The following is a 25,695-nucleotide window of genomic DNA, read 5'->3' on the forward strand; positions in this document are numbered from 1 at the left end:
CCCCCCCCCCCGCCTCCACTGATGATCAACATCCACATATATACCTCCGATCCTGAGAAACGGTTTTTGCAAAAATGTCATTTGTTTAGTGGTCTAGCGCCCTCTGTGTGTTCTTTTTACGCGCGCCGTGTCGCGCGATACGCGATATCGATCATGCACGCACACCGCACCGTCACCCGTGTGTGTATCCACGGAATATTTCGAATGCAAAGTTTACGTGTCCGCGATGAAATGGGTTACAATTTGATTGATAATTTCACACAAGTCATCAGACTGTCACTGCTAAAGTTAACATATCCAGTTTTGGTGTAACTGTCACTATACATTGACGACCAAGAACCAATGTAATACCTGGTCAACGAATTAAAGGAAACGGTAGTATGTTTGTCCTTCGCTACCGAGAAAAAGTTGCAGACGGTGGAGCGAGATTTGGCGGCAGAGTTGGTGGGGAGGTTTGGCCTGTTCAACGGTAGGGCGAGTGGGCTGCTTCTCGCTCCCGTCTTGGTCGTGCCCATGCATGGCTCGCAGTGGCGACGACCTGACCAGTTGCAAGCGAGATGCAAAACTGGAAAACTTCCTCAAGCAGAAACTTAGCGAGAGTGTGTTTGAGAGAGTGCGGGCATACGAGGCCTGCATTGCCCAGTCTAAGAAAGTCAAGAGGAATTTCAAGTTTGTGGTCTTGTCTGATGAGAGGATTTATATCACTGATAATCCACCCAAGGTGATACGGGAAGATGAATCGGTACATCTGGGTGATGTCACGTCTATTCAACTGGTAAGTTGTCGTTTTGAAATGTAAATGAATTAGTAAAAGACTGTTGCATGCCGGATTTGTTGATATTTCGTTTTATGCTAAAAAAAACCCCATTTTTTTTGGGTTAAACACTTGACTTACACTTACTTGCTTACACTTAGGATTGATGGGTGTAATTTATAGGTTTAAGTCTTTTTAGTACCCCTTCTCTTCAATTTTCGCCAGTACTTGTCGATTTTGCCTTTAAACTGGTTGGTTGTCTGCGCGAACTTACCACCTCCTCTGGAAGCCCATTCCACATATCTACAACTCTCTGGGTGAAGCAATGCTTCCTTACGTTCCTTAAAGGCGTTGGTCTTAGTCGATGATGCCTAGCGGCGATGTCCAGTCAACTTTCTGAGATTCTGGTCTTTATATGAAACAAATCCATATTTTAAATCGGCCTATAGATTAAAATACGGAGTGGCAATTTTGGAAAAAATAATGTTGCATCCTGTTACCACTTTTTTCATCATAATAATATAATTATGATGAAAATGGCAACAGGATTCAACAATCATTTTTCCAAATTGTCACTTCGTATCTAATTGAAGTGTCAGTCATTGCAAAAATGTTGAAAAGCATGAATCTGGGACTGAGAAACAGTTCCAATTTTTTTTAGAAAACACTTTGAAAATGCATTTGACTCTCCATCTTTAGACTTTGAACACAACCAAAGAAGTGGCGTCTGGATCATTCATTTCTATGAGATTTTAAATTCCTACACTGATTAAAGCGCTTTGATAGCTCATACAGTAGGCCTTTAGGATAAGTCCTAGCATTTTGAATGCTAAAAGTACTGAGTTAGAATTCCCTGATAACTTTTTTTTTAACATATTTTTTACATATTTCCCAAAATATATATTTTCTTACTTTTATCGTTTAAATTAAATCCTACTTTTTAATTGCAGTTAAAAATTGTCTTTCTCTTTGATGGCTTTGAAGGAGTTTTAGTCCAAGAACAATATTTTCTTGGTAACCATGGTAACTGATGCATGTGCACAACTTCCATAACAGCTTCCATAATTAATAGTAAAAGCAGTAAAAATATGGTTACAAGGAAGCATTTGTAACTAATTTGGAATTTGAAATAAAATATGTCTTGAAATAATAATAATATGGAAAAACGCAGACCTGGGGTGGATTGCAATAACCGGTCTTAAAGCTGGCTATGCGCATTAGACAGTCTAAAAGCTCTGGCTGTCAGTCAGTCTATAAGTAAGACCATTGCTATAACACAGTTTAAGTAGTAAGACAGTCTTAAAATAGTTAGCCTGGGTTGGGCTGGTTCGAAACGGTCTATAGTTGGGATTTTTGGAATTCACTGGTGTGTTGAATTATTCTTTCCCAAAATATTTTCCCAGTTGTTGAGTGTTTGATGATTAAATCTTAAAAAAGTAGAACACTGCTTGGAGGGAAAATTCTCTGGGATAGAAGGGATCTTCTGGAAAAGTGTAATGACACTGAGTTGTACTGCAAATACAATTTTCTCAACATAAACTTCGGAATTGACATTTGATTTCGCATGATATGAATCACTCAAACCTTAAAAAAAAATTGTGCAGTCGCTCCAGTATTCGCCCGTAACCGTGGAATGTTTGTTTGTGAATCATTACTCTAAGCGGGCTTAGTAAAGACCAGCTTATTGCAATGGGCTAAGTTTGGTGTCTTAACCAAGACCGTCTAAGAACAATAGCCGGCTAAAATTAGACTGGTTTAGCCAGCAGACTAAGACTGCGTTATTGCAATCCGCCCCTGGATTTTTCTAGGCGTGTGATTTTTCTAGACGTGTGATTTTTCTACGGTAGGCGTGTGATTTTTCTAGGCGTGTGATTTTTCTAGGCGTGTGATTCTTTGGTCCAAGCTGGGACTGAACAATATGGTATTGTTTTTCAAAATATTCATCTTGGTTTACAATAAAGCCATATTCTCTTCACCGACATAGTTTATTTTTTACAAATATGAAGTATAAATTATGCCGTAAATGTAAACCGAGGTGTGCGGTACTGAGGGATTCAGGCGTGCGATTATTCGCACTTCTCAGGAAGCTTTTAGGCGTGTGATGGCGTGGGGGTGTGATCGCACGCCTCAAAACAGAAGGACTGTGTACTGGTACAATGTATACATGTACATAAACATCTAGGTTATAGTTTTTAAGGGAGGAGGGGGGGGGGTGGTAATTTCAGTGAACTTCTACATGTATAACTATAAGTCAAGCTCCTCCCACTGTTTTCAACCAGTTCCACCATAAGTGGGTCTGAATTTGTCTTGCGTTTTGGTTTTGTACTGAAAGCAAAGGTGAATACATACATGTACACGGACATGTATAATGTGTGTGTATCCAGAGGTCCTTGTTTTCATTATGTTCATTCACTGTGCATTTTAGGCACACCAATGTTAAATTTAGCACAGGAACTACCAATAGATTCGGTCAAGGGCATTGAACCACTATTAGTTTAAATTGTCTCCATAGCAACCGACACCTGTGCAATTGTGCTTAAAAAAAAAAGGTCAATTCCCAAGTCGTTCATTGTGCACAATCAACCTGGACGACGGCTTTGTATTGTGCGCTGTGCGCTGTGCAGTCATGCAGAGCGTTAGCACGGTCAATAACGGTACCCAGCGATTCATTGTGTACTGTTGCCATGACAACATGCTTCCGGGTACACCAGGATGCAGCAATGCACAGGATGCCACGTAGCCTGTTGCTTTGCTGACACAGTGAGCGCAGAGCACTTGTGAAGCTTACAGTGTAGCTTAGTGTTAGTGCAATGTGTTTTGTGTGTTGTTATCTATCAGCGAGATTGAGATAGTAATTATTGAGCTCAGTGTGTAGTCTGTTTGTTATGGTTGATATTGAGTGGCATGGAGGCTTCATTGGAATTTATCAACATGCCCATTTATAAGCAAATTGTGTAAAGTGGCGGTGCAGGTTTTCTGTCCATTTTAAATGCATGTCAGTGGCATTTTTGAATTGCAAATAAATATGCAATCTTAAAAAAAACATTATTAACGTCATGTTTTTGTCAAGAGTACAAGGTGGGAAATCAGGCCTAAACGGCAAAAATGAACATTTTATCATGGCTGTAATGTAACCAAAGAATTCAATGAATTGGCTTCTCTCTGTGTACATGCAGACTGCCCTGTAATTGTACAATGTACATGTCAGGACTTAATCCGACCCTGTATTCATCAAACCTGACCATTAAATTTACACACACATTTATGTATTTTTTCTTTCGTGTACATGCTGTCTTTAGTCTGCTTTTTGTCTGCGCAAAAATCCTGTTCAAATGTCAGTTGTTTGTCACTGTGTGCATCACTGACCGTTCAACAATAACAAAGTGTTGCTATGATTTTAAGGACATTAGTAGGTCTCGAATAACAATAGCGCTGCTATGCAAATACCTGCAGTGAATACACTCTAACGCCTGCCAACGATGGTAAATCTTGTTGTGACTCCCTGGATAAAGCTGTTAGCTTACATTATAAGTTATTTTGACAATAAAGTACTGGTACTAATAATCTGCAAAAGCAGGTTGCACTGTAGTACAGTACATGTACCTGTACAGTATAGGAATGGTACACGAGTTAGGCAACAAATGTCCAAGCTAAGCAACCAACATTTTTTTTTAGCTGCTATATATGTTTACTGTATTGTTTAAAGATATAGTCCATCATTTGTAATTTATGCATTTTGTTCGTTTGAAGCAACAAAAGTGTTCAAAACCTAATGAAGGATACTGAACAACTAACCTGATGAAGTTTCAGCTCAGCTTCAGCTGTATATTCCGAGAAAAATAGCATTCTAGGATCTCAATTTCAAATCAAAAGTTGCTGAATCATGTTTTGAATTGGGCCTGAATTCAGCGTCTGAGACACGTTCTCACTGAGCCGATTGCAGCTACACGCGATGTCGCGCACCGATCCGACGAATTATAGCAACCACGCGCGTGTGTGCGTCATTACAATGCTTGCGCGCGCTTCGCTGAATAACAAAACGAGCTACTAATTAAAATTTTCCTATGGTGCGTCTTAAGATGCACCATTGGAAATCCTTCTCTTGTGATTACTTCAAAATGACAGCTTGCCAGAAAGAATAATTTCACAGGGAGTTTAGTCCCCTTACTATCTTTCAACCAAGTATATTTTTCAACAATAATTATGCCAGTTACTTTTCGGATGGCTGCAAATGATGGACTATAGCTTTAAAACAAAAATTAAACTATCATACGGTACTTTATTCAATAAATTGATTATCGCATAAATGTATTATTGCCAAAATGGTAAAATGTGTTTCTATAACGATCAATTGAAAAAAAAATTGTCTACATTAAATTTGCCCATAAAGTTTGGGGGTGGGGGTGGGGGGTGGGTTGACACACTTCTTAGTATTTCGATACTCATAGGCATTTTGAGGATGTAATCAACCGTAAATTGTCACGTCCTACGAAAGTTAAGAAAAAATAGGTGTTTTCTTAAGGAGGGGGGTTGAAACTTACCCCCCCCAAAAAAAATAGTTCTGCTTCAGGTTACCCTATCTACCCTATTTTGACAGCCCAATACCCTATGGAACAATGAGCAAAAAACCCGAAAATCATCAATTAGTACCTTTTACCCTTGACTACATGCATATGATCGTACACACAAAAATTGCCATAAAAACAATTCTCTAATCTACCCTACTTTTAAGTGCCATGTAATCGGAAGCAGCACTTTCAATTTTTTTGGGCCTAACATGGATACGTACGGTGTATATAATGCATGTAATGTATACTACATTCTTCTGCTATGCTGCTGACCCATTGACTGCTCCCCCATAATTCTACATGTACGGCTGACTTTGTGGATTTTCATACTTAGTGAGCACACTCGACAAGTACCTCAATAAGCTGACCATAGAGCAAGGAAACACTCAATGATCAAATCAATACATGCTCTGTCAGCATTATGTAATGTTTTCAGTCTCCATCCTTAGTATCTATTGTACTGACTGTCTGTCTTTCTTTGGTTGTGAAGAACAGAGTCTGAGAAGAATGAAGATAATTCTTCCCTAACTGTCTCTTTGTATCCCAAATAAACTCTCATTCAATGGCTTTGCCATGTCAGTCAAAAGGTGATCAGGAGATCGGGGCTTTTTCCTGGAAATTTTATCCAACATCTTTAATTGCTTGGGGGATTCAACAAGTGTCTGAGTGCCTGTGGATTGCCAGTATAATTGCAAGGATTAGGATGTTATATTTCATTTTCAGTTCATTCGGTTTCATTCAAATGTTCATCACTAGGACTTCAGACCCCATAAACCCATTTTGTGATTTGTGTTTTGTAACAGTTTCATTTTATTTGATTGAATGTTGCACTACGAGTATGAGTTGCTGTTTTTAAAGATGACGGTTGAAATGTAAAATATGGAGGAAGTTATCACTACTGCATGACAGTGCATGCCTAATTTTTGCGACACAGATTTTCTGCTAACTCTTAAAACATAGAAAAATGACACTGACAATTCATGAATTTATATTGTAATTGAAGCATTTTGCCTATACAACATATTCACCTAAAAACTAACAATTCCTTGACATTGGTGCCTTAGGATAAAGACGTTTCCAGATCCGATTCTAAGAAATTTGTTGAAGTATAATTGTAGGCCTACATGATATGTTATATGAAACCATTATGTTATATGAAACCAATCATTTTTTCTTCAATAGTACATGTAGGATCCATTATCCGTCTGTGGGGTATCCAACGGATGAAAAAGGTCTTCTGACTAAAAAGATATTCAGATTAGGGGACCTGTAGGGCGGCATGTATTATGTATGATGGAAGTGCTTTGTGTCTTGTGGCAGCGCAGCCCTTAGCTCCTTGAGGAAGAACGTTGTCAATAATTCACTACTCTCAGTGTCAAATGTTACCTCACTAATGGCAGATACATTTTTTATGCAGGAATTATTTAAATTTTTCATACACGTAGCCTACCTGACATCCGAGTGTACATGTATGTACTTGTAGCTTACACTGCAGTTAGCTTTTGACTAGTATCAACAGTTGTGGAAACCCTGTTGAATTTATTTGTTTTAAGGGGTAGAGAAGGATGTGACTTTGCGTTTAATTTTGTAACCGTTAAGCAAATATTTTAAGAAACTTTAAACGTTTAAGCATTAAGCCATTCACAAAGGCTGACGCATGCTCCATTTGTCTGCAGACCGGTGTGATCGACATGCTAAATCAACAATGGAAGTCATTGAAAAAGTAAAAACTCAACTACATGTGCCCGAATGTAATCAAGTCAAGTATTGAAGTGCTTTGAAGGTTTTGTAAATTAAATAGGTTTGATAGTATCAAAAATTATTAGTGCTATGTAGGTTTAACTTAAAGGAGGACTGTGAAAGTTACGTCCCTTTTTTATAAATCGGGTTTCATTTAAATGTTTTTTTTTAAATTCGTCAACAAATTTAGAATTGTTATCCTTTACATGTAAACGTGTAAACGTTTCATCCTTAAGGGTAGAGTAAATTGAACTGTGGCATTTCTTCCATGAAACCGTTTGGCAAGCTCAATTCCTGTTTTACATGAACTAAGTACATGTACATGTATACGTTTCTTTCTTAAAGCAGAAATTGATGCAAATGTCAACAAACTTCACTGCTATTTTTGGCAGAATCATTTGGCAAAGGGTAAATTTAAGGAGTAGCCTAAGTTCATGGAGAAAAGAGTAAGAGTAAGAGATATACGTGTAAATATAGTTGTAGTAGGGGCAGAGAGAAAGACACAACATTTCTTTAAAATTGAAAACTAACTGCACTTCTTGTAACAGTGGCCTATATTTTTAACTTGCTATCTTTCAGGTTAATGAATTTCCCGACTTTCTCAGCGGGGATGACAGGGAGAACTCCCAACACATCTGCATCAAATACAGAACCCTGGTACCAATCACTCGCAGAAAGAAGAGCCTTCGTGACCTGCTGAAGCAACCAGAGAAAAGGGACGGATCTGATGGGGACCGGGCCAGGAGTAACCCCAGTAGTGGAACAAGCTCACCGAGTCTGCAGCTGACAACACCAAAGGGAGAAACGGGTAAAGTGGAGGATTTCAACCTAGGTCAGGCCAACGGGAAAGCACTACAGAATAGCAAGGAGGCAGCGCTGCGCTTGAATCACAGCTTCGATGAGTCAGACTTGAGAGTTCTGCGTCGGATGATGGACAGCGAGGATGAGGAGGAGCAGGAACCAGATCGGTTGTCTCTCTCTCTGCCCACCAGTGAACTCCAGAAACTCTCCATGATGTCTGGTGGCTCCCAGAGCAGCTCAGACCAGATGGAGAAATCTTCGTCAAGCTCGTCCCTGGACAGAAAGGAGGCTGTTGAGACCTGCAGGCCACTCCCTCTCCGGCCTGTAACCAACCCTGGAGAGACTCTACGAAGCATTGATGTCCCAGACACCTTCACCACAGACTTAGCGACAACTCTAGCCCTGCCCGATCAGAGCGTGCGGCGGAACAGCGCGACGGCCCACAGGACCCTTCCCTCACCAGATCCAGCAGACGGGATCAAATCAGAACCGTTCCGATTCCCCTCATCCATCAAAGCCAATGGGAAATCCAAGGAACAGATCTTAAAAGATAGGAATGGGAACGTACCAGAGAGGCATAAATTCATGAAATCTAAGAGCGTGGACTCAGGCTCTTCCAAGAGCAATAGCAGCATTGGTGAGGAAGGTGATCAGGAAGACATCAGGAAGGAGGCAGCTATCGAGGAGCTACACATCTACTTGCTGTCTCTCTCCTCACCGTTCCTGATGCATCTCAGGAGTTCTTGGAACAACTTCATTGTCGTAAGTCATACCTTCATCTCTTTTCCCTTGGGTTCTGTGCCCAAGAGAGGATGCTATTTGACTACATGTGATTTTGAGAGCCCTGTGGACGAGACATGCCACGCATACATACTGATTTGCACGTCTATAGCGTGAAGTGTGCAATTTTAATCTGATGTGCACAAAGCCAGAGCGTATTCGCTGACATCAGGCGTCAGTTGCCAGATCGAGGCTGTGCATGCCCATGGCGGAAGTGTGAAAAGAGCGAATTGATATCATAAGTCAAAAGTAACACTAATTCGTAATATAAATGTATTTTGTTTACAGTGTACTTGTAAACATGTAGCAGTAGGCTTGTCAAAAAGATATTGATCATGACTAATTTTTATATAATATGTACCGAGGTAACTCTTCCTGAATTTTTGTTGCAGCGATCAACTTTACTAAAAGATCCCAAGATAGCGAGTCGCATGGGAACAAACAAGAGTGGCAGCAAACAACGCCTCCCATCCAGGTACACACCTCAATCCTAATGTTTATTTGACACTTCATATTGTCACCAACTGTGCATTTTTTTAACCATAGAGCACATTGAAACATTGGAAAAGACAAATACAGTACCGGTACATGTATAAGGGGATTACGAGCACTGCACTTGTATTTTCTGTCACATTTGATGAGCGTGTCCTCTTTTTTGGCCATCAAGTACATGTACATGTAGGCAATTAAGAAGTTGACTGAATTATTTTGTATTCTGATGTTTTTTTTCATTGCAAATTGAACAGAGAAATTTGAACACAGCATTTCCCAACCCTTTTCAAAATCATTATCTTCAGAAGCCCTTTATATGCACCCATAGATGCCCATGTATGCCGTTCCAGCCACACTGTGAAGTGCCCCAAAAAACCTGCATGAGCTGATAAAAAGACGTATGCTGTAAGAGAGTTTCAGATTTCAAGACAATTTGTCAAGAGCCAAGCTACTGATAATCATTTGTCAGCGTGAGTGTGATTATGTGGAATGGGAGCTTGTGCACTATACCTTGTACATGCACAAAATAGCGTGGACCATTAAAATTAATGCGCATACAGAAAATATGTTGCACGGAAATACTTGCTCAAATATCACTTTTTTGTTCAGTTATTTTAGCAAACATACCTACATGTACCAGTTTGATGTCAGATGCACATTGTCCATAGTTTTCTTTGATGAAAAGAATGTACCGCTACACTAAATGATGATTTTACATGAAACATTTTCCAGGCCGCATATATGTTTCTCATACTTGCATCATTTCTAATGGTTTCTCATGATGACTACATGTAAGTGTAGCAGGACAAATTGCAGTGCGTACATGTGGTTAAAGTTGCCTAAAAATAGTACAGTGAATAGTCATGCATGGTCCTCATTCAAGCACCTTAGATAATTGAACAGTACAGGTTTAATACTGTTATGAGATGTACGCAACAGTTTTTGTCTTAGTTGAAATGTCTTTAAACTCGTTAAATTGTGGAATGTCTCCAAACTCGTTAAAATGACAAGATGATGGTTTCAGGGGGACAAATCTGACAGGTTCCCATTCCCAAGGAATGGGAATTCCTTTCCATTTACGTGGGAATACTCAGTTGATTTTCTGCTGTTGAAACCCAAAACTTGTGCCAGTTGCACTTGGGCTTCGTTCAGCTGTATTGAGTTACATTTGTGATCAATTATGTTCTTTACTCTAGCATATCTTTGCGTGCAGCAATTGTACTGGATAGCGTTTTACAAAATCGTATTACACTATTCAATTGGGGATGTGCACTGATTTCTTGGCATTTTCTAGCATTGTGTAGGTTAAATGTACAGTGTCTGTAGTACAGTTTGTTTGGCCAGTTTCAAGTGACTGTTTGCAAAAGGCCGAGTTGCATTGCAGAGGCCCGCATATTTTCTCTGCCTAAATGAGGTCCAAAGTTCAACAGCGAGCGCCTTAAAGCTCAGAACTATACGGAGTGAAGATTTCAGGCAGAAATTTGATCTGAACAGGGACTGCACATTTCTGTGAAGAATGTTCATGTACAAAAAATGTGTACATTTATCTGATTTGAATGTCTATGCCTATTGGTTTTCACTACTTGATGAAGGTTGTATACATACATGTACCGGTAAACATGGACTTTTACAAACTGCAACTGTGCCAGATATATTTTTGATTGAGCATGGCAAAGTGAACGTTTATTTATACACCTATCAATACAGATTTATGATGGAGTGCTAAACCCTCAAAGTTCAGCTTTTCTTGTAAACTTTGCATATGACCAGTTAATTAGTGATTGTTCAATTGCAGCACGTAGCATCAATAAAAAAAATCAACAAAAATTGCGTGCGTACATTTGTTTGGAAAGAATGTTGCAACCTGACGCCGCTTTTTTCTTCATCTTATAAAAGGTCAGTCATTGCAAAAATGTTGAAAAGACATGAATCTGGAGACACATTTCCAATTTTGTTTGGAAATACTTCGAAAATGTTTTGACTCTCCGTACATTCTGTACATTTTAACCCGACCCATTAAAGGGGCGTCTGGATATCACATTCTTTCCATTGTTTTATTTGTGTATGCTCAAAGTGATCATGTGAAAACAGTGACCATAGTGACAAATCAAAAAGATGCAAAACCCCCAAAATGGACATGAAAAGTGTTGCAAGTAATGGAGAAAATTTCTGTGTAATGACACAGAAATTCAGGTCATGAACGTCTAATAATATTTTCAACATCTATAGGTGTTTAAACATACGATTGTACCGTATGTGTCGATCCATGGCACATTATTTGTAGAGAGTCTTGTGAATCTGGAGGCATGCTGGAGGAAGGAACAGCTTTTATATTAGCCTGTGTACATGCATACAATACTTATGTCCCCTGTGAGTTTACAGTCCTGACAGTGTGCCAACACAGTTCGTGTCAAGTACCACTTTACTTTCCCCCAATTCATCTGTTCAAACACAATTAACGCACTTGCTGTTACCCAACCGGCCTAGGCCTGTCACAGCATGCATAATTGGACAGATATTGCTGCATGTGCAACTGATACACTTGCTAAGCTTTAGTTCAGCGCATAGATTTCCAGTACATTACAACTTTTTAGCATGCATACAGTTTATTTGTTTTCGTCGAGTTTACACCTGTGGTTCTTCTCAGAACCATTCTCTTTAAGTTGAGAAATTATTCGCACATGGTGTTTCCGCAAACCTTTCATTATTTATTTGTTTTCATTTAGTACACTAAATAAAAACTAAAACAAAACGTCATTGCATGAAATAATTTTGTGTCTCACGGTTAAAAAAAATAAATAAGAATATTTTTTTGGCGGGGGGGTGCAGTATATAACTAACAGCACTTCTCTGAATTTTCTCCAACCTAAATTAATAAACCAACAAAAATTCAATAATGCCATTAATGCTTAGTCGGTGATTTTTGCCGACAGACTTGACAACAATAGCTCTGTTTATTGCTAAGGAGATGATCGTGAATGTGTGAATGGAATCGCTGAATTGAACAACTCCCTGCCCATCAATTGGAACAGAAGCTAGAGAAGACCCAAGCTATCTTGCTAAACCAAAGTGCAGCAAATGGCAAGCCATTATACATGTTATAAGAATGGCAGTGAATCAGAAGGTTGCGCGTCTTAAACACAACTTTCTTAATGCACGCCACATTCTTGTAATTAAGTGCACTCTAGAGGATACTTCAACTGTTCAATCAGTAACACCTACATGCACATGTAGGTGAACAACCGCAGTGGCATAGGGGAGGGGGGGACATGATGGTGGTACCCCTCCCCCTGAGGCCTGTATTACCCCTTGTGCCCCCCCCCCCAACTCTGTATTTGCAGAAGGCAAATATGAGCTTTTTATTATAAATGTATTAAGTGCCTTCTCCGGAACATGAGGCCTCCATTAGTACCACCCCCTACACAGAATTCAGGACTGCAAAATCAAGCTTTTTTTTCTGTAAAACACATTTGGTGCCCCTCCAGAAAGTGAGACATTCCTTATTCCCCCCCCCCCCTTTAGTGACCCCAGTATGCTACCGAACAACCATGAATAAATATTTGCCTGAATGAGCCCCAACACAAGTTGTTTCTTTAGCCCAGTGAATGGAACACTGATGGATTATTGTCACTGATCAGTGGGGTGTTCATGATGGACTACTGCAGAGGAAACAAGCGTGTCATTTTATTGAGTATTGTGATGGGATTGTGCATGATAGCTTAAGTGAGAGGTTTACAACATGAAAAGCCACAATTCAATGATGTATAGAATTAATGTTCACATGTACAGGTACTTGTTAAAGTGGGGGACATGTGATTTGTGTAGATTTTTGAACAATTACGCTTTTTAATAACACTGTAGGCCTAATCTTGATTTTTCTGTGGGTGGTAATCTCAATGGAGTAAAAATTGTATTTCACCAAGAACTGATTGTTTAATTTGTGCTGGTCCCAGAGGGCCAGCATAGTGAAGTCCTCTTTGTATCTCCATGTATCTCTCTCATGACTGACTGACTAGCTGACTGACTGACTGACTAACTGACTGACTGACTCCCCGACTGATTTTGCCTGGTCGTTGGCTGGTGTCACAAGCCGGGCAGTGCTATTGGATAGGATTACCCCCGTAATGCCAGTGGATGGGCTCAATTGGGCCCATTTCGTAGACTGAATGCATGAAAGACTTCCAGTGAATAGCTAGTCATTCTGATTCAATTGAATATAATTGTGTGCACTCTGGGACCAGCATTATTAGACTGACCTTATCTTGTTTAATACTGTATTGCAGGGAATTACTGGAGCGTCAGTTTCAGCAGTTGAAGCTAGAGATCACTAACTCCACCCACTCCATGCCTGACCTCTTTCAGTTGGTTCAAGAGCTCTGCAATGCCGCTGAGAAGTATTTTGTCTTGAAAAAACTCTTTTGGAAGGTGAGTTGAATTGTTCTTGCATGGCTTGTGAAACGTTTGTGATTTGTTACCTTTTAGTCACTGTAGCGTCTGAAACCGCCTGAGCTCATAGACGGTTTTATTGATTCTTCAGTGACACAATGTTATACAGTGTACAGGGTGAGTAAAAAAAAAGGAACCCAAATGTCAGGACTGTTGGTTTAGTGAAGTTCTGCATGTCGCACTTTCAAAATCTAGGATATGAAAGCCCAATTCATAAACTTTGTTGTAGTACAAGAATCATTCAAATCACTCATGTACTCTTCAAGTTACGGAATTTTAAACACAACCACCATTTTAAGGTTCTCTCCACGGATCACAAAAAAGTTCAGTGTTCTTTCAGCAAAACAAAAACAAATCACATAGGGCATGTAGGGATGTGTGTGAATTGTTTTCGTTTTGCTGAAAGAACGCACACCTTTTTTGTGATCCATGGACAGAACTTTAAAACGGTGGTTGTGTTTAAAATTCCGTAACTTGAAAAGTATATGAGTGATTTGAATTATTCTTGTACTAAAAGAAAGCTTATGAATTGGGCTTTCATATCCTAGATTTTCAAAGTGCTACATGCAGAGCTTCACTAAAACAATAGTCCCGACATTCGGGTTCCAATTTTTGGACTCGCCCTGTAGTACAAATGCTGATGAGTTAAAGAATATGAACCCCAACTTATGCGTTCTGGTGGTTTTTGAGACAGGGTCCCACCAATAGGAGTGACGTAAATCTCTTATAAATACATTTCTAATGATTTTTCTCTTTGTATTAAAGAATGAAGATTTGTTTGAGTTTATGATCGCCCAGCTGAATCGCTATCTGCCCAAGTCGGAACTGAACCTACAGAACAATGAGAGGGGACGACACCACAGGGCCGATGAACTGGAGTAAGTTGATTGGGTTATTTATGCTGAGGCCTTTTCAAGCTGATTAAAGGTTGGGGGTTAATAGCATTATGGACTGGGTGTACTATGACGCCCTCAATGGTGACAAAGAGATAGTGTAAGGCATACTCTTGAACGACATTGCCGCTGTGTGCCTGGTGCTAACGCAAAGACACTACTGGTTTGTGCATGGAGCCTGTAGCATTAATGGCCAGCTCATCAGTAAATTTTTAGAAACTATAACTTCACTTGGGAAACAACCATCATGATAAGACCTGACTTTGGCAAACATACACATGTACATGTATCCTACATTTAACTTGAAACAGTTACTTCTTATTGTCATTTCCCTCGTCTTTCTGTCTTTGTTAGGCATAACAAAGTACACATACAGTAAAGAAATGGGCGGAGGAGGACGTCTGATTTTAGGGCATTGTTGCATACTTTTATAAAAGCAGAAAATATGTCATTACGGATAATCACTGTTAAGAGTTTCTTGTTTGTGCTTTTATGTATAGGTTGGCTATTCTGTTGATTGAGAGCTTTGGGTTGATGTTCCGTGAGACCGAGATGGTACCAGGCAGACTCAGTACAGTCAAGGCTAACAAGTGAGTACATCAGACTCCTTCACTCTAGCACTCGTTGAGTTACCTCAAACCCTGCAACAAGCTGTTACTCACTCTCTCAACAGTAGCTGACAAGTTGCAATACTTGTGTGATAAAAAGAGAAAGCACTCTGTCATTGTGTTTCATTGTATTAGAGTGTGAAATCGATGTGAATAATGATGTGTACAAGTTCTTACATGTTTGTGAAATAGGCCCGCCTTTCCCAAGTATCTAAAGTTGCTCCACCTTAATTTTGAGTGAAAGCATGAACCAACACACAATTTCTATGAGACCCGTCCACTTGTTTTTTTTCTGGGTTTTTTTAAGAGAAATCCTTGTTTTTATAACCAGAAATGAAAAAAAAAAAAAATACTATTCAGATTTATATTTATTTTGTCGAAGTTGATCAATTTATTTCTATTTATTTCTAATTCTATTAATGTATTTATTTATTTGTATGATTTTTCTAGCGGCAAAGCTGTGTTGGATCTCGTAGTGGTGCTAACCTGTCTACCAGAAGTGCCTCAGCGATGGCGACCGCCCAAATCTAAAGCTCACTCCCTGATGCTGGAGACTGATGCTGACAGCTGGGAGACCTATGGAGATGCTGAGGTAAGATGATCCCTGGGTCAGAGGTCAAAGGGACACTTTTGGCCGGATTGTGCCCATTGGGTTCTTAAATCCTCTCAAAATGATAATACAATGTAGCTATTGATGAAAATGATAATAGTTGGGAAAATTGTGGAAAAGTAGAATAGGAAATAGACATTAAAAAATACTTATCGAAAGTTGATAAGCAGGACAAGTTCTTATCAGAACTAAATATCTACTGAGTGACAGTAGTTATTACCACATGGTGTTACTGCAAACCAAAACGATAGAATATGAACGTTCACACAACTATACCTGCAAAATTACGGTTGCCTTGTAATCACCGCGAAGGAATTTCAGGGAACCAAGCCCTTGGAGTGCTCGTCCTCATTCCAGTCACATGTTTCTTTTCAAAAAGTTGCTGCAAACGTGTTTGTGTGTGCAACGATTGCTATGTTTGTGAACCTGAAACTAGCGTGAGACCAGAGTGAATTGAACTCAAATATTTTTGTAAAAGAATATCCATTAATTCGTTCACTGAAATGAAACGATTCACTTTTATCCTCCCTTTTTCTTTTTCCTTTTCCAAGAAGGCTTGTTACTTTTTGCTTCAAGGAGAGTTAACAGATGAGTCTGAAATCATTCTCTACTACAAAATTGATTTTCAAACCAAATCTGACAAAATGTCCTTTTTCTTCATTAAATTATGACTCAAATCGTTCTACTTCCTTCTGTAACTACTTGGCTTCTGGATTCCAATGTCTTACATGTAGAAACTCGAGGTAACGTACAAGTTGCATGGACAGTTCCCTTCAACATTTTCAAGTTTTCAACTTTTGATACTGTGCTCATATTTTGTGATGTCGGTTCATAACATGTAGTCTGTAATGTGTTGTGTTTTAAGCCATTCGTTTGGATTACATGTACATGTATGTGCCTGTATGGTAGTCTATGGAATGTCCCCTTGCACAGCATTAGTCTATGATTTGCAAGCAGATTCAGCAATTAATTATGCAAAAACAGACTGTGTCTTGACCTCCAGATTCTGACCATTCAGCGGGCGCCTTCTATCGGGTCTTCGGTAACCTGTTATTGTATTACAAAAACATGGCATCCAAATTGACCAATCAACAGCTTTATAGTCCAGCTTAGTGATTGAAACGACGGCAATGTTTCTAAAGTTGACTTCGATTGGCTGTCGCGGGATAGCATAAAATTTGCATGTTAGGATACATGTATTATCAGATGTTCGTAGTGTGGCTCTGCACACATGAATGTCTGATCCTTACACCACTGGACGGTACACGTAGGGCTGAAAACATACTGAAGGAAATCATGTGATTGAGTGTTTGACCTTGCACTTCAACCTCCATACTGTGCTGCTCTAATCTAGATGCAAAACTATTAGTTTTACATCATTTATGCACTATCTGCACTGTGTGTGCTGACTGCTGGTAATTCTTTTGTCTAGGATGTTGAACTTGTCATCCTTATAAAGAAACTGTTTTTATTGAACTTGAGCTCTGTGTATAAATACATGTCACAGGCCAAACTTGTCCACTGGGGTTTATTGTACATGTACCTACATGTAATTGCAACTGGCATACAGAGCAGTGTATGTTGAACTTGTCATCGTTTTTAAAGAAACCGTTTTTATTGAACTTGAACTCTGGGGTTTGTTGTACCTAACTGCAACTGACATACAGAGAAGCGTGGATATTCCTGTTAATGTTCCTTTAACCCTAACTCCCTAGGGGTGTGCCAACTCGTATTGAAATCGGAGTTAGGGAGAATATGTTTTCTTCATGAGTCATATACCTTAGAGGGACACCAGACATTAGGGAGAAATTTCAATGTCTCCCTAATGTCACAGCTCCTATTTAGAGGCAACATTTTCAAGTCACAAACAGGCTGGATTGTTTGCTTGTGGTCCAAAACATGTACCAACATTCGTGGGGGGTACTATAAGGGAAAATTGGGGTTGGGGGTCATTAAAGTTGGAACAGTTTTGTGCACAACCCTATCATAGGCACCATTTCCCATAATTATCAGAGCTGTAGGAGTGGTACAAAACACCTTTGGGATTTTTGTGAAAAGGTTTCTATACCAAGGAATTGTAAAATTAATGAGGCAGAACTACATAGATTGAGTTAAGGACACTAAGTCATATCATTTTGATGTGTTTGTTTGAGAGGCTGTATAACAGTTAAATTCATGCTGTACAAATTCGAATTGTATTTAAAATGTTTGATCTTGAAGTCTGCCAATTATTTGAGTGCTGTATTTCAGTCACATTTTCAAGTTTCCAGAGATTTCATTGGGTAAATTATGTAATATGCATGCATTGTAAATTTCCAAAACTAAAGACACACATACTTGTATACACGTTGTATGTACCATTCACAGCAATCTCTTTGCATGATTTAGCACCTATCACAATGCATGCAAATTGCACATGTGACCGATAAAGTGCTAACTGGATGGGTTGCCTGTTGGTTGCCTGTCCGTGTGATGTCGTAGGTAACATGGTATGTATGAAGTTTACAAATGAACCGTAACCCGTGTAGGGTTGTCTCTGAATGCTGAATGTAACGTAATCCATACAAAAAAAAAACCCCAAAACGAGTGCAGCCTGCAGAGTAATGTATATCCATCCAACAGACTGCAACTAGAACAAATGAAGCCAATATATTTAATAAGGGAATAAATGTGTGCTCCGGAGGTTTTTATCACTCTGTTTAAGACCGCTTAGAGTCTGGGTGCTGATAATTACCCGAGCCGGACGCGAGGGTAATTATCAGCACCCAGACTCTAAGCGGTCTTAAACAGAGTGATAAATACCGACCGAGCACATATTTATTCCCATTCATAAATACCTTTTTGGTAAAAAAAATCAAATAAGTTGTTCAAAAATCCCAATTTTGTTCAACAAGTTCACTTCATGCTTTTTGAAACATCCCTGTAGCAAAATAATGGAGTGTTCAGCTGGCGAGTAAAATGCAAACAACCCTTTTATGGAGATTGACACGCACGTAGCATGTTCTGCGCGATGTCGCGCAGAACGCACCTGGGGCATTGCGTTTTGAATTTAGAACTATAAAATTCTGACTCGCTTGTAGTGTTGCGCATGCCTACGTGAGGATTGTGAACGTTCAACCAATGAAACGGTAAGAGGCACTGGGTTTTTAGGAGTCCACATTTTATTGTGACACTGGAAAAGTGTTTAAGACCAGCTAGCCATGTCTTTATCATCCGTTTAAGACCGGCCACGTGACGGGCTCTCGACCAATATGAATGGCTAAACTGTCTGATGTATTTATGAGTAATAATTTAATATTTATTAATCAAAAACAAAATGGGCGTTTAGATATTACGCTAAAAACTAAACCTTAAAAATGTGGTCGTCTTCTCTGTTTGTGACACCCCATCCAGGTGTTCAATCTGGTCAAGGACTTGACAGATGCATCCACAACGGTTCTGTTTGAGCTGATCCTCATCGCCCACCAGGCCAACTGGGGCAACACAGAGGGGCGCTTCTTCAACATCTGCTGGATCATTAAGGTGCTGGAATCACTGCAGACCACAACGGTAGGTAGTACATGTAGGTTGCACTCCTTGTTGGACAAATGACAAATGATCAATGAAAAAACTGAAGTGCTTATGTACGGTAACAATTTTGATTTTCTAGCTTTACCAAAATTACTCAATTCTGTGTACGTGTGCTTTTTGGGTTGTTTGTGTCTGTTTGTCCTGTTAAAAAAGGGTAATGTCCTTGTCAAAAAGCACTACTTGCGGTTCAGGGAAATGAAAGAGTATTATATTTGATTCTACCTGTGGACATTTTGTTGCAGATTGAACAGTGCCAGTCAATTTATGAACATGGATTCCAAACAATGATATGCTTCAAAGTGTTGGCCAGGCGTACAAACGAAGCGTTCTTACATGTTTTCCTTGGAGCTCATTGGGAGGGGGGGGGGGGGGCATTAACAGCTTTCTCTCATTAAAATCCAAATACGGAATTGAAGGTTTTGAATAGAGAGACTTTTGGTAAGCAATGTCTTCCTAGAATAAGACTAGTATTGCTGAGTGGAGCTGGACCCGGAAGTCTTAGTTTAGGACATTATATACCCAGGTTTCAGTCAGCCAGTCGGCCAGTCAGTGACTAACCTAATCAACAGTAACTAACCAAATCAAAATGACTTAGGATTGGGGTTATCACATTCATCCATCGACAAAGTTAGTTGTGGGATTTTTGAAAATGTGATTTTTTTTTCAAGTACTGGATTTTTTTCTCTTTCAGCACCAACATTTAATTGAATACTTTGTTCCATGCTAGTGCTGACTCCTTTTTTGACCTCTCTCTCCTTGAACAGTTTAAGTTTGTAGAGCGTTTGATATCCCGAGCGATGCGATTGCTGATGCCGTCCAGTAGTGAGATGCTAACGCCGGTCCAAGCCGTTCTGCTATTCCAGCAGTTCTTTGTGCTCCAGACCCTCATCCAGTACAGTAGTGCCATCGCAGCGCACGTCCGCAACAATTACACCGAGGAATTCAGGTGGGGCTCATTCCTCTCTCACATAAATTCTCATTTCAAACTCTCAATCGTGCTAAAAGGTTCGCAAAAGAGCAAAAGTAAACAATTTAAAACTGTTGTATCTTCACTTGTTTTTTTTGTTACCTTCATTAACGTTCATGTTCCCAGAGCTGGTACTGTGAAGTACAAGTTTGCTTCAAGTTTAATCCTTCGTGCTGCCTCATTGTCAAAGTGTTTGCCAGAATCCTTGTTTTGCCCTTCTTTTAAGCACGTATGCAAGTTTTTCTTGGATCCGCTGATTTCTTCGTTTTGTACTTCTCATGAATGCCATTACAGATTGAAAATACTGTACAAAGTCAAGCAGGGTTTGGAGTTTCCTTGTGTTTTCCCAAAATTCCTAGTTGCATGCCTGTATAAGTGATCTCCATTCAAGCAAAAATGTCAATAGATTCCTTTTCTCTTTCTCGTTGTTTGTTTCTCCTTTATTTGTAACCCCCAGATCCAGTTTTGGCTTTGTGACTAACAATATTTCCTTAGTTCGTTCCGATCTTACAATAGTTCGGGTTGGAATTCTGATTGTTAGCACTCATTAGTCAGATTTTACTTCGCTTTAAACATTTATAATCATTTTCTTCAACTTTGCTCCGATATTTTTTTTTTTTTTTAGCAATAGCTCGACAATTTCCTATTGATAAACATGTACACTTTTGTTTTGCATAATAGTGTTTAACTTTATCCTGATTTAGATTTTTATCTACTGATTCCATTTTCTGATATAATTGGAAATTTCACCAAAAACTACGGCTTTGTGTAATGTGTACGTCCACTGCATGCTAACAAATATATCCACACAGATGGTTTATCATGCTAGTCTAAAGCCTTGTATTAAAGAGCAACAATCAAATCTGCCTCTTGATGTCCCCTGACAGCAAATTCAATTGTATTAGTAATTTATCCATTTCCAGCGATAACTCTTCAAGCTGTGCCACCCCCCCCCCCTCCCAGGCAGAGAAGATTAAATCTAAACACAAACCTCCAGAGAATTCTGTAACAAAGACAAGACGCTAACAGACTATAGTGGCGTTCTGTGTGAGCTGTCCCACTGTCCAGTAATTACGAGGCACGCCTAATTACAAGTCGTCTCCCGTGGATATCGCATGCCAGACGTCAGATAATGTTTGTGGTTTATCGCTTACGGTGGGATGATTGCACTGCCCGGGGACGTATTGATTAAAGCTGATCAAATTTTGTGTGTCTAATGCTCACAAATGATGCATGATTGGAAAGATTTGCCAATGTGTTCGTAAGGAAAAAATTGTCAAAGGGACATATGCTCTAGACTATTCTATTTTTTCTCTTCTAAATCTTGGAAAAGAAATTGCAGATATCTGATGAAAATTTTAGTCAAAGTGTACAAAACTTAGCCCTATTTTGTTTTGGTATTTCATATACTTTTTTCAGATTGGAGAATTCCATCTTGAACTTGAAATGATTAAAATCTTTTAGGTAAAAATGTTGAACATTCGTGCTTTCCACTGCATTCTGTTTTAAATTCGACTAGAGTTGGGTACATTTCATCATGTGGTTGCCAAGAAAGAGGCTTCAGACACTGAAGGTTTTGTGGCCTTGCTTTTTTTTTAGGGGGGGGGGGGTTCTTTCTTTCCTTTTTTAATGCTAAAATGCGCACTACAGATGTACATCATACATGTTAGAAGGAAATGGCTCTCAAATCGTACACTCACAAAGATGAAACACTGAATTATCTGACCTTTCATTAGATAAGTCATGTTTTTTTTAATGAGAGATGCCCATCACAAGGCCCCATTAATAGCCACTCGAGGTGAGGGCTATCTTAAGAAGGGATAGAAAAGGAAACCAACAGATGACAAATGACAGACCTCTTGCAGAGTTGACAGTATCTCTATCTGGGTCGTGGCCATTATTTCAGCGATGGCAGGAAATTGAAATGCTGTCTTGATGGGTTTTGTAATCTGTATGTTTGTCTTTCAGTCTGACAGACTTCTCATTTCTGACAGATTACTTGCTAGGTATTTGTATCAGTAAATTGCAGTGTCTACACTCGCATTGATGCAAATATATGTAAAATGATTGTTAATTTGGATCATAAAACTAGCGTAGATTGGTATACTGTGTATTGATTTGGTTCACAAGAACAAATAAAATAGTTCGTTTCTGATAGAAGATAAGATTTGATACAAGACAACCAGATAAAAGCCTCCTGCTTGTACAGAAACTGGACATCCAAATTTACTGGTGTTTACCTAAATATTTACTCATTTGGTTACTTCCTGCTCGATCCAACAGAATCCAACTGTGCCTAATTTGTAGTTGTCTGCTGGATCCAACAGAGTCCAACTTGGCACTCTCTATCAGTGCCCAACAGAATCCGACTTTGAATAGTGTACATGTACAAGGGCTCTATCCAACAGGCTCCAACGGGTTTATGATATAGTTGGATCCTGTTTGATTCAGCAGGGTTAGGGATATAATTGAAAAGTAAACATTTAATGGATCATAAAAAATAAAATTGAAATGTTTACATAAAGTTTGATAGAGTAAAATTGTGTTATTTTGAAAATTAATTGACAAAACAAAACCTCTGTATTAAAAAAAAAAAAAACTACAATTTCAAGATAAGAAAAAATGTTATTGAAAAAATCAGTAATCTAAATAACTTAAAAGAAAGTATTCAAAGCAATATGTATACACTGCATAACACTTTAATTGATAATCTATATTTTTGCTGAGGGAATATCTTTGCGTTTAGGAAATGTATATGCTTAGCCCAAATTAAAGCGGAGGGCCAGTCACAGGCATTGTACACTGCATGAAAGTTTGATTGGTAAACTGCTCTTGCTGAGCAAAATGTTACCTGTGCGCAGGAGCTGCATGAAATGCCCCTCAGGGCTCCTTAGGAAATTCTTCTCCACATCAACAAATCAAATATCCTCTCAACTCGAGTCTGTTCTCCACACACAGCGCTCAATTCCCCCCAGGATTTTCCAAAGTGCTATTCCCTTAATAAATCTAATAATGTTTTATTTCTTGACTTCCCCCGTCAGATACTATGTCCGTTCTCCTCACATCGTTAACAAGCTCCCTCAGGAATACCCCATCACCAAGGTGACGTTACAACTGATCAGTGAAGTCTTGAGCCACGTGCTGCAGGAACGTACTGTGCTCCAGGCCCCTCAGTAATGCAAAGATGAACCCCAATGAGGGCGCTGTCAAGACGCTATTTTGAAGACGTGAAGTTGACGTCAGTGACGCAAGCTTACATGATGCCACGTTTCAAATGTTTACTTTTTATGAACTTTTTATTTTAGATTGAAGTGCAGTTATGAAACATCTTCAATAGTTATATTTTTCTGCTGTTTGTACACAGAAATATGGCAATTTTTCAGCCTGATAGGCTACAAAATAAGGCTTGTGTCTAGGAGAAAGAGGAATGATGCTCTTCCTGGTTTTAAGGGTACAGTGTCATTGAAATGCCATAAAAATACAAAATGAGAATACAAATACAGAACAAGTCAGAATTGTAATGAATCCAACCACAAGTCAATCACAAGTCAAATGAAAATTGAAATCTGTTCAGGTCATAAGTAAGAAGGGATGAATGGCTTGTGACTGAACTTGAAACTGCATGACTTGTGATGACTTGTGATGACTTGTGATGACTTGTGATGACTTGTGATGACTTGTGATGACTTGTGATGGCTTGTGTGATGAATTGTGATGGTTTGTGATGAATTATGATAACTTGTGATGACTTCATCACAGCCCTGGAAACTTAGCACCTTTTCACTGGTTTCATTCCTTTTAGTGGTCAGTAAATTGTGTTATTTACAATGTAGGATCTACATAGGTTGCTTATAGAGTACTATGTATAAGTAATATATATCATCACTCTCCTTTGTCTTGTATGGTAAAAGAGGGTGAAGTTCAGATAAAAAAATAGAATATAATGAAATGTAGTCATATTTTCGTTGTACTTTTAGAGTAAATAGCTATACTGGTTTTGAGACACTTAAAATAAAATTTTATTTTCCTCGAGACTTAATTCAATAAAGAACCAAAGCAATACAATAATTAATCCAAAGGAAACGAAATGATTAACTTGATGCAAAATTCTTTTGTATAATTGTAGTGTGCTTTCGATGATTTATATCTTGTGTAATTACATTGAAAATCTGTGCCTTGATCAAAAATGTTGTTTTGAAAGTATATAAACTGCTATGTGCCTGAATTGTTACAGTTTCACTGTATCAAATTGATTCCAATGAAAGACCAAACATACTTTATTTCATGACTAATTAACCCTTCCTGTTACCAAATGTGCCTACAAAATGATTATTAAGTGGCCTGCATTTAATTCGAAACTTATCAAAAAAAAGATATATTGATGTAATTACTATATTAATGCTATTTATATCAAATCTACTAATTTAGGATAATAATATATTGGTGACGTTTTATGCAAAATTATCAATCTTCCCTTCGAAAAGAATCCATCAGCAATATGCTCTGTTTCGGGTAATGATACTGGAAATTAACAAATTATATCTATTCGTCTGACTGAAATGTGTTGTATTCTTACTGCGTGTATATGTGATGCTTTAAAAGTTGTATGTAGTTGTATGTGTGTGTTTAATAGACGTATAATTTCAAGGGAGGTCGTTCAAGCATCGAACATATTTGTTTTAAACTTCGGTTTTATATCTGAAATCGGCTTCAAAGAATTTTTTTCTTACAGGCTAAAATAAGTTCATGTTCTGCTTCAGAATTATCGTTATTAAATATGAGACCAAACTATTGGATCTTTCCATTTGGTGTGGATGTTAAAATGCTTTTATATGATTCTGATGCAGAGATGGAGTAGAGGCCAGAACGAAGCCGGGCTTTGCTGTTCACGTGTTGCTTATATCATATAGAAGTTACAACATAATGCTATGAAAAATCGTAATGTTGTGGAAAGATTAATTATAGAACTTGAATCGTCTTAAACTAGTTCTGACGTCTGTTGTGTTGTACAGTGTAGAGTAAATCTTGGGATCTGCATAAGTGACAACACTGTGATAGTTTTAATTGTATGCAATTTATCCCCGAAAATCACCTTGATTGTCATATACATGTATGTATATATATATTAAAAAAAATGCGCTCAATAAATTTTTTATACTTTTTGACGTAAACTATATTTCGTGAAGTTTTGCATTTTTGTGTGTGGTATATGTTTTGACACTTCCCTCCCGAAATCTTGGACATGGGACGTTCTAGTTCTTGTCACTTTAAACACAACATAAATATGTTGGAGTGAGAGATAGCTCTTTATCTAACTGTCTTGTCCTTTAATTCGGCATACTGGCACTTTCATTTAGACTCCTCACAAGATTGTATAGGCTGGCGTATAAGGCCAAAAAAAGTCTCCGGTTTCTGGTACTGGAGCTTCCCCAAAAAGTGGTGCGACGACGCGGCTTTTTTTTTTGT

The 25,695-nt window shown here is 38.7% G+C and overlaps 1 protein-coding gene across 1 annotated transcript; it reads left to right on the forward strand.

Moving 5' to 3' along the window:
* Nucleotides 1-517: 517 nt before the first annotated feature.
* Nucleotides 518-25,403, forward strand: LOC119737576 (uncharacterized protein C12orf56-like). Its single transcript, XM_038212030.1, has 10 exons — nucleotides 518-775; nucleotides 7,642-8,625; nucleotides 9,036-9,118; nucleotides 13,419-13,560; nucleotides 14,347-14,459; nucleotides 14,975-15,064; nucleotides 15,533-15,674; nucleotides 19,086-19,241; nucleotides 20,027-20,208; nucleotides 23,271-25,403. The coding sequence occupies exons 1-10, from the start codon at nucleotides 518-520 to the stop codon at nucleotides 23,404-23,406; spliced, it is 2,286 nt and encodes a 761-aa protein (XP_038067958.1). The 3' UTR covers nucleotides 23,407-25,403.
* Nucleotides 25,404-25,695: the final 292 nt, after the last annotated feature.

Source organism: Patiria miniata, unplaced genomic scaffold, assembly GCF_015706575.1.
Source record: "Patiria miniata isolate m_02_andy unplaced genomic scaffold, ASM1570657v1 HiC_scaffold_3, whole genome shotgun sequence".
In the NCBI taxonomy this organism is placed as follows: Eukaryota; Metazoa; Echinodermata; class Asteroidea; order Valvatida; family Asterinidae; genus Patiria; species Patiria miniata.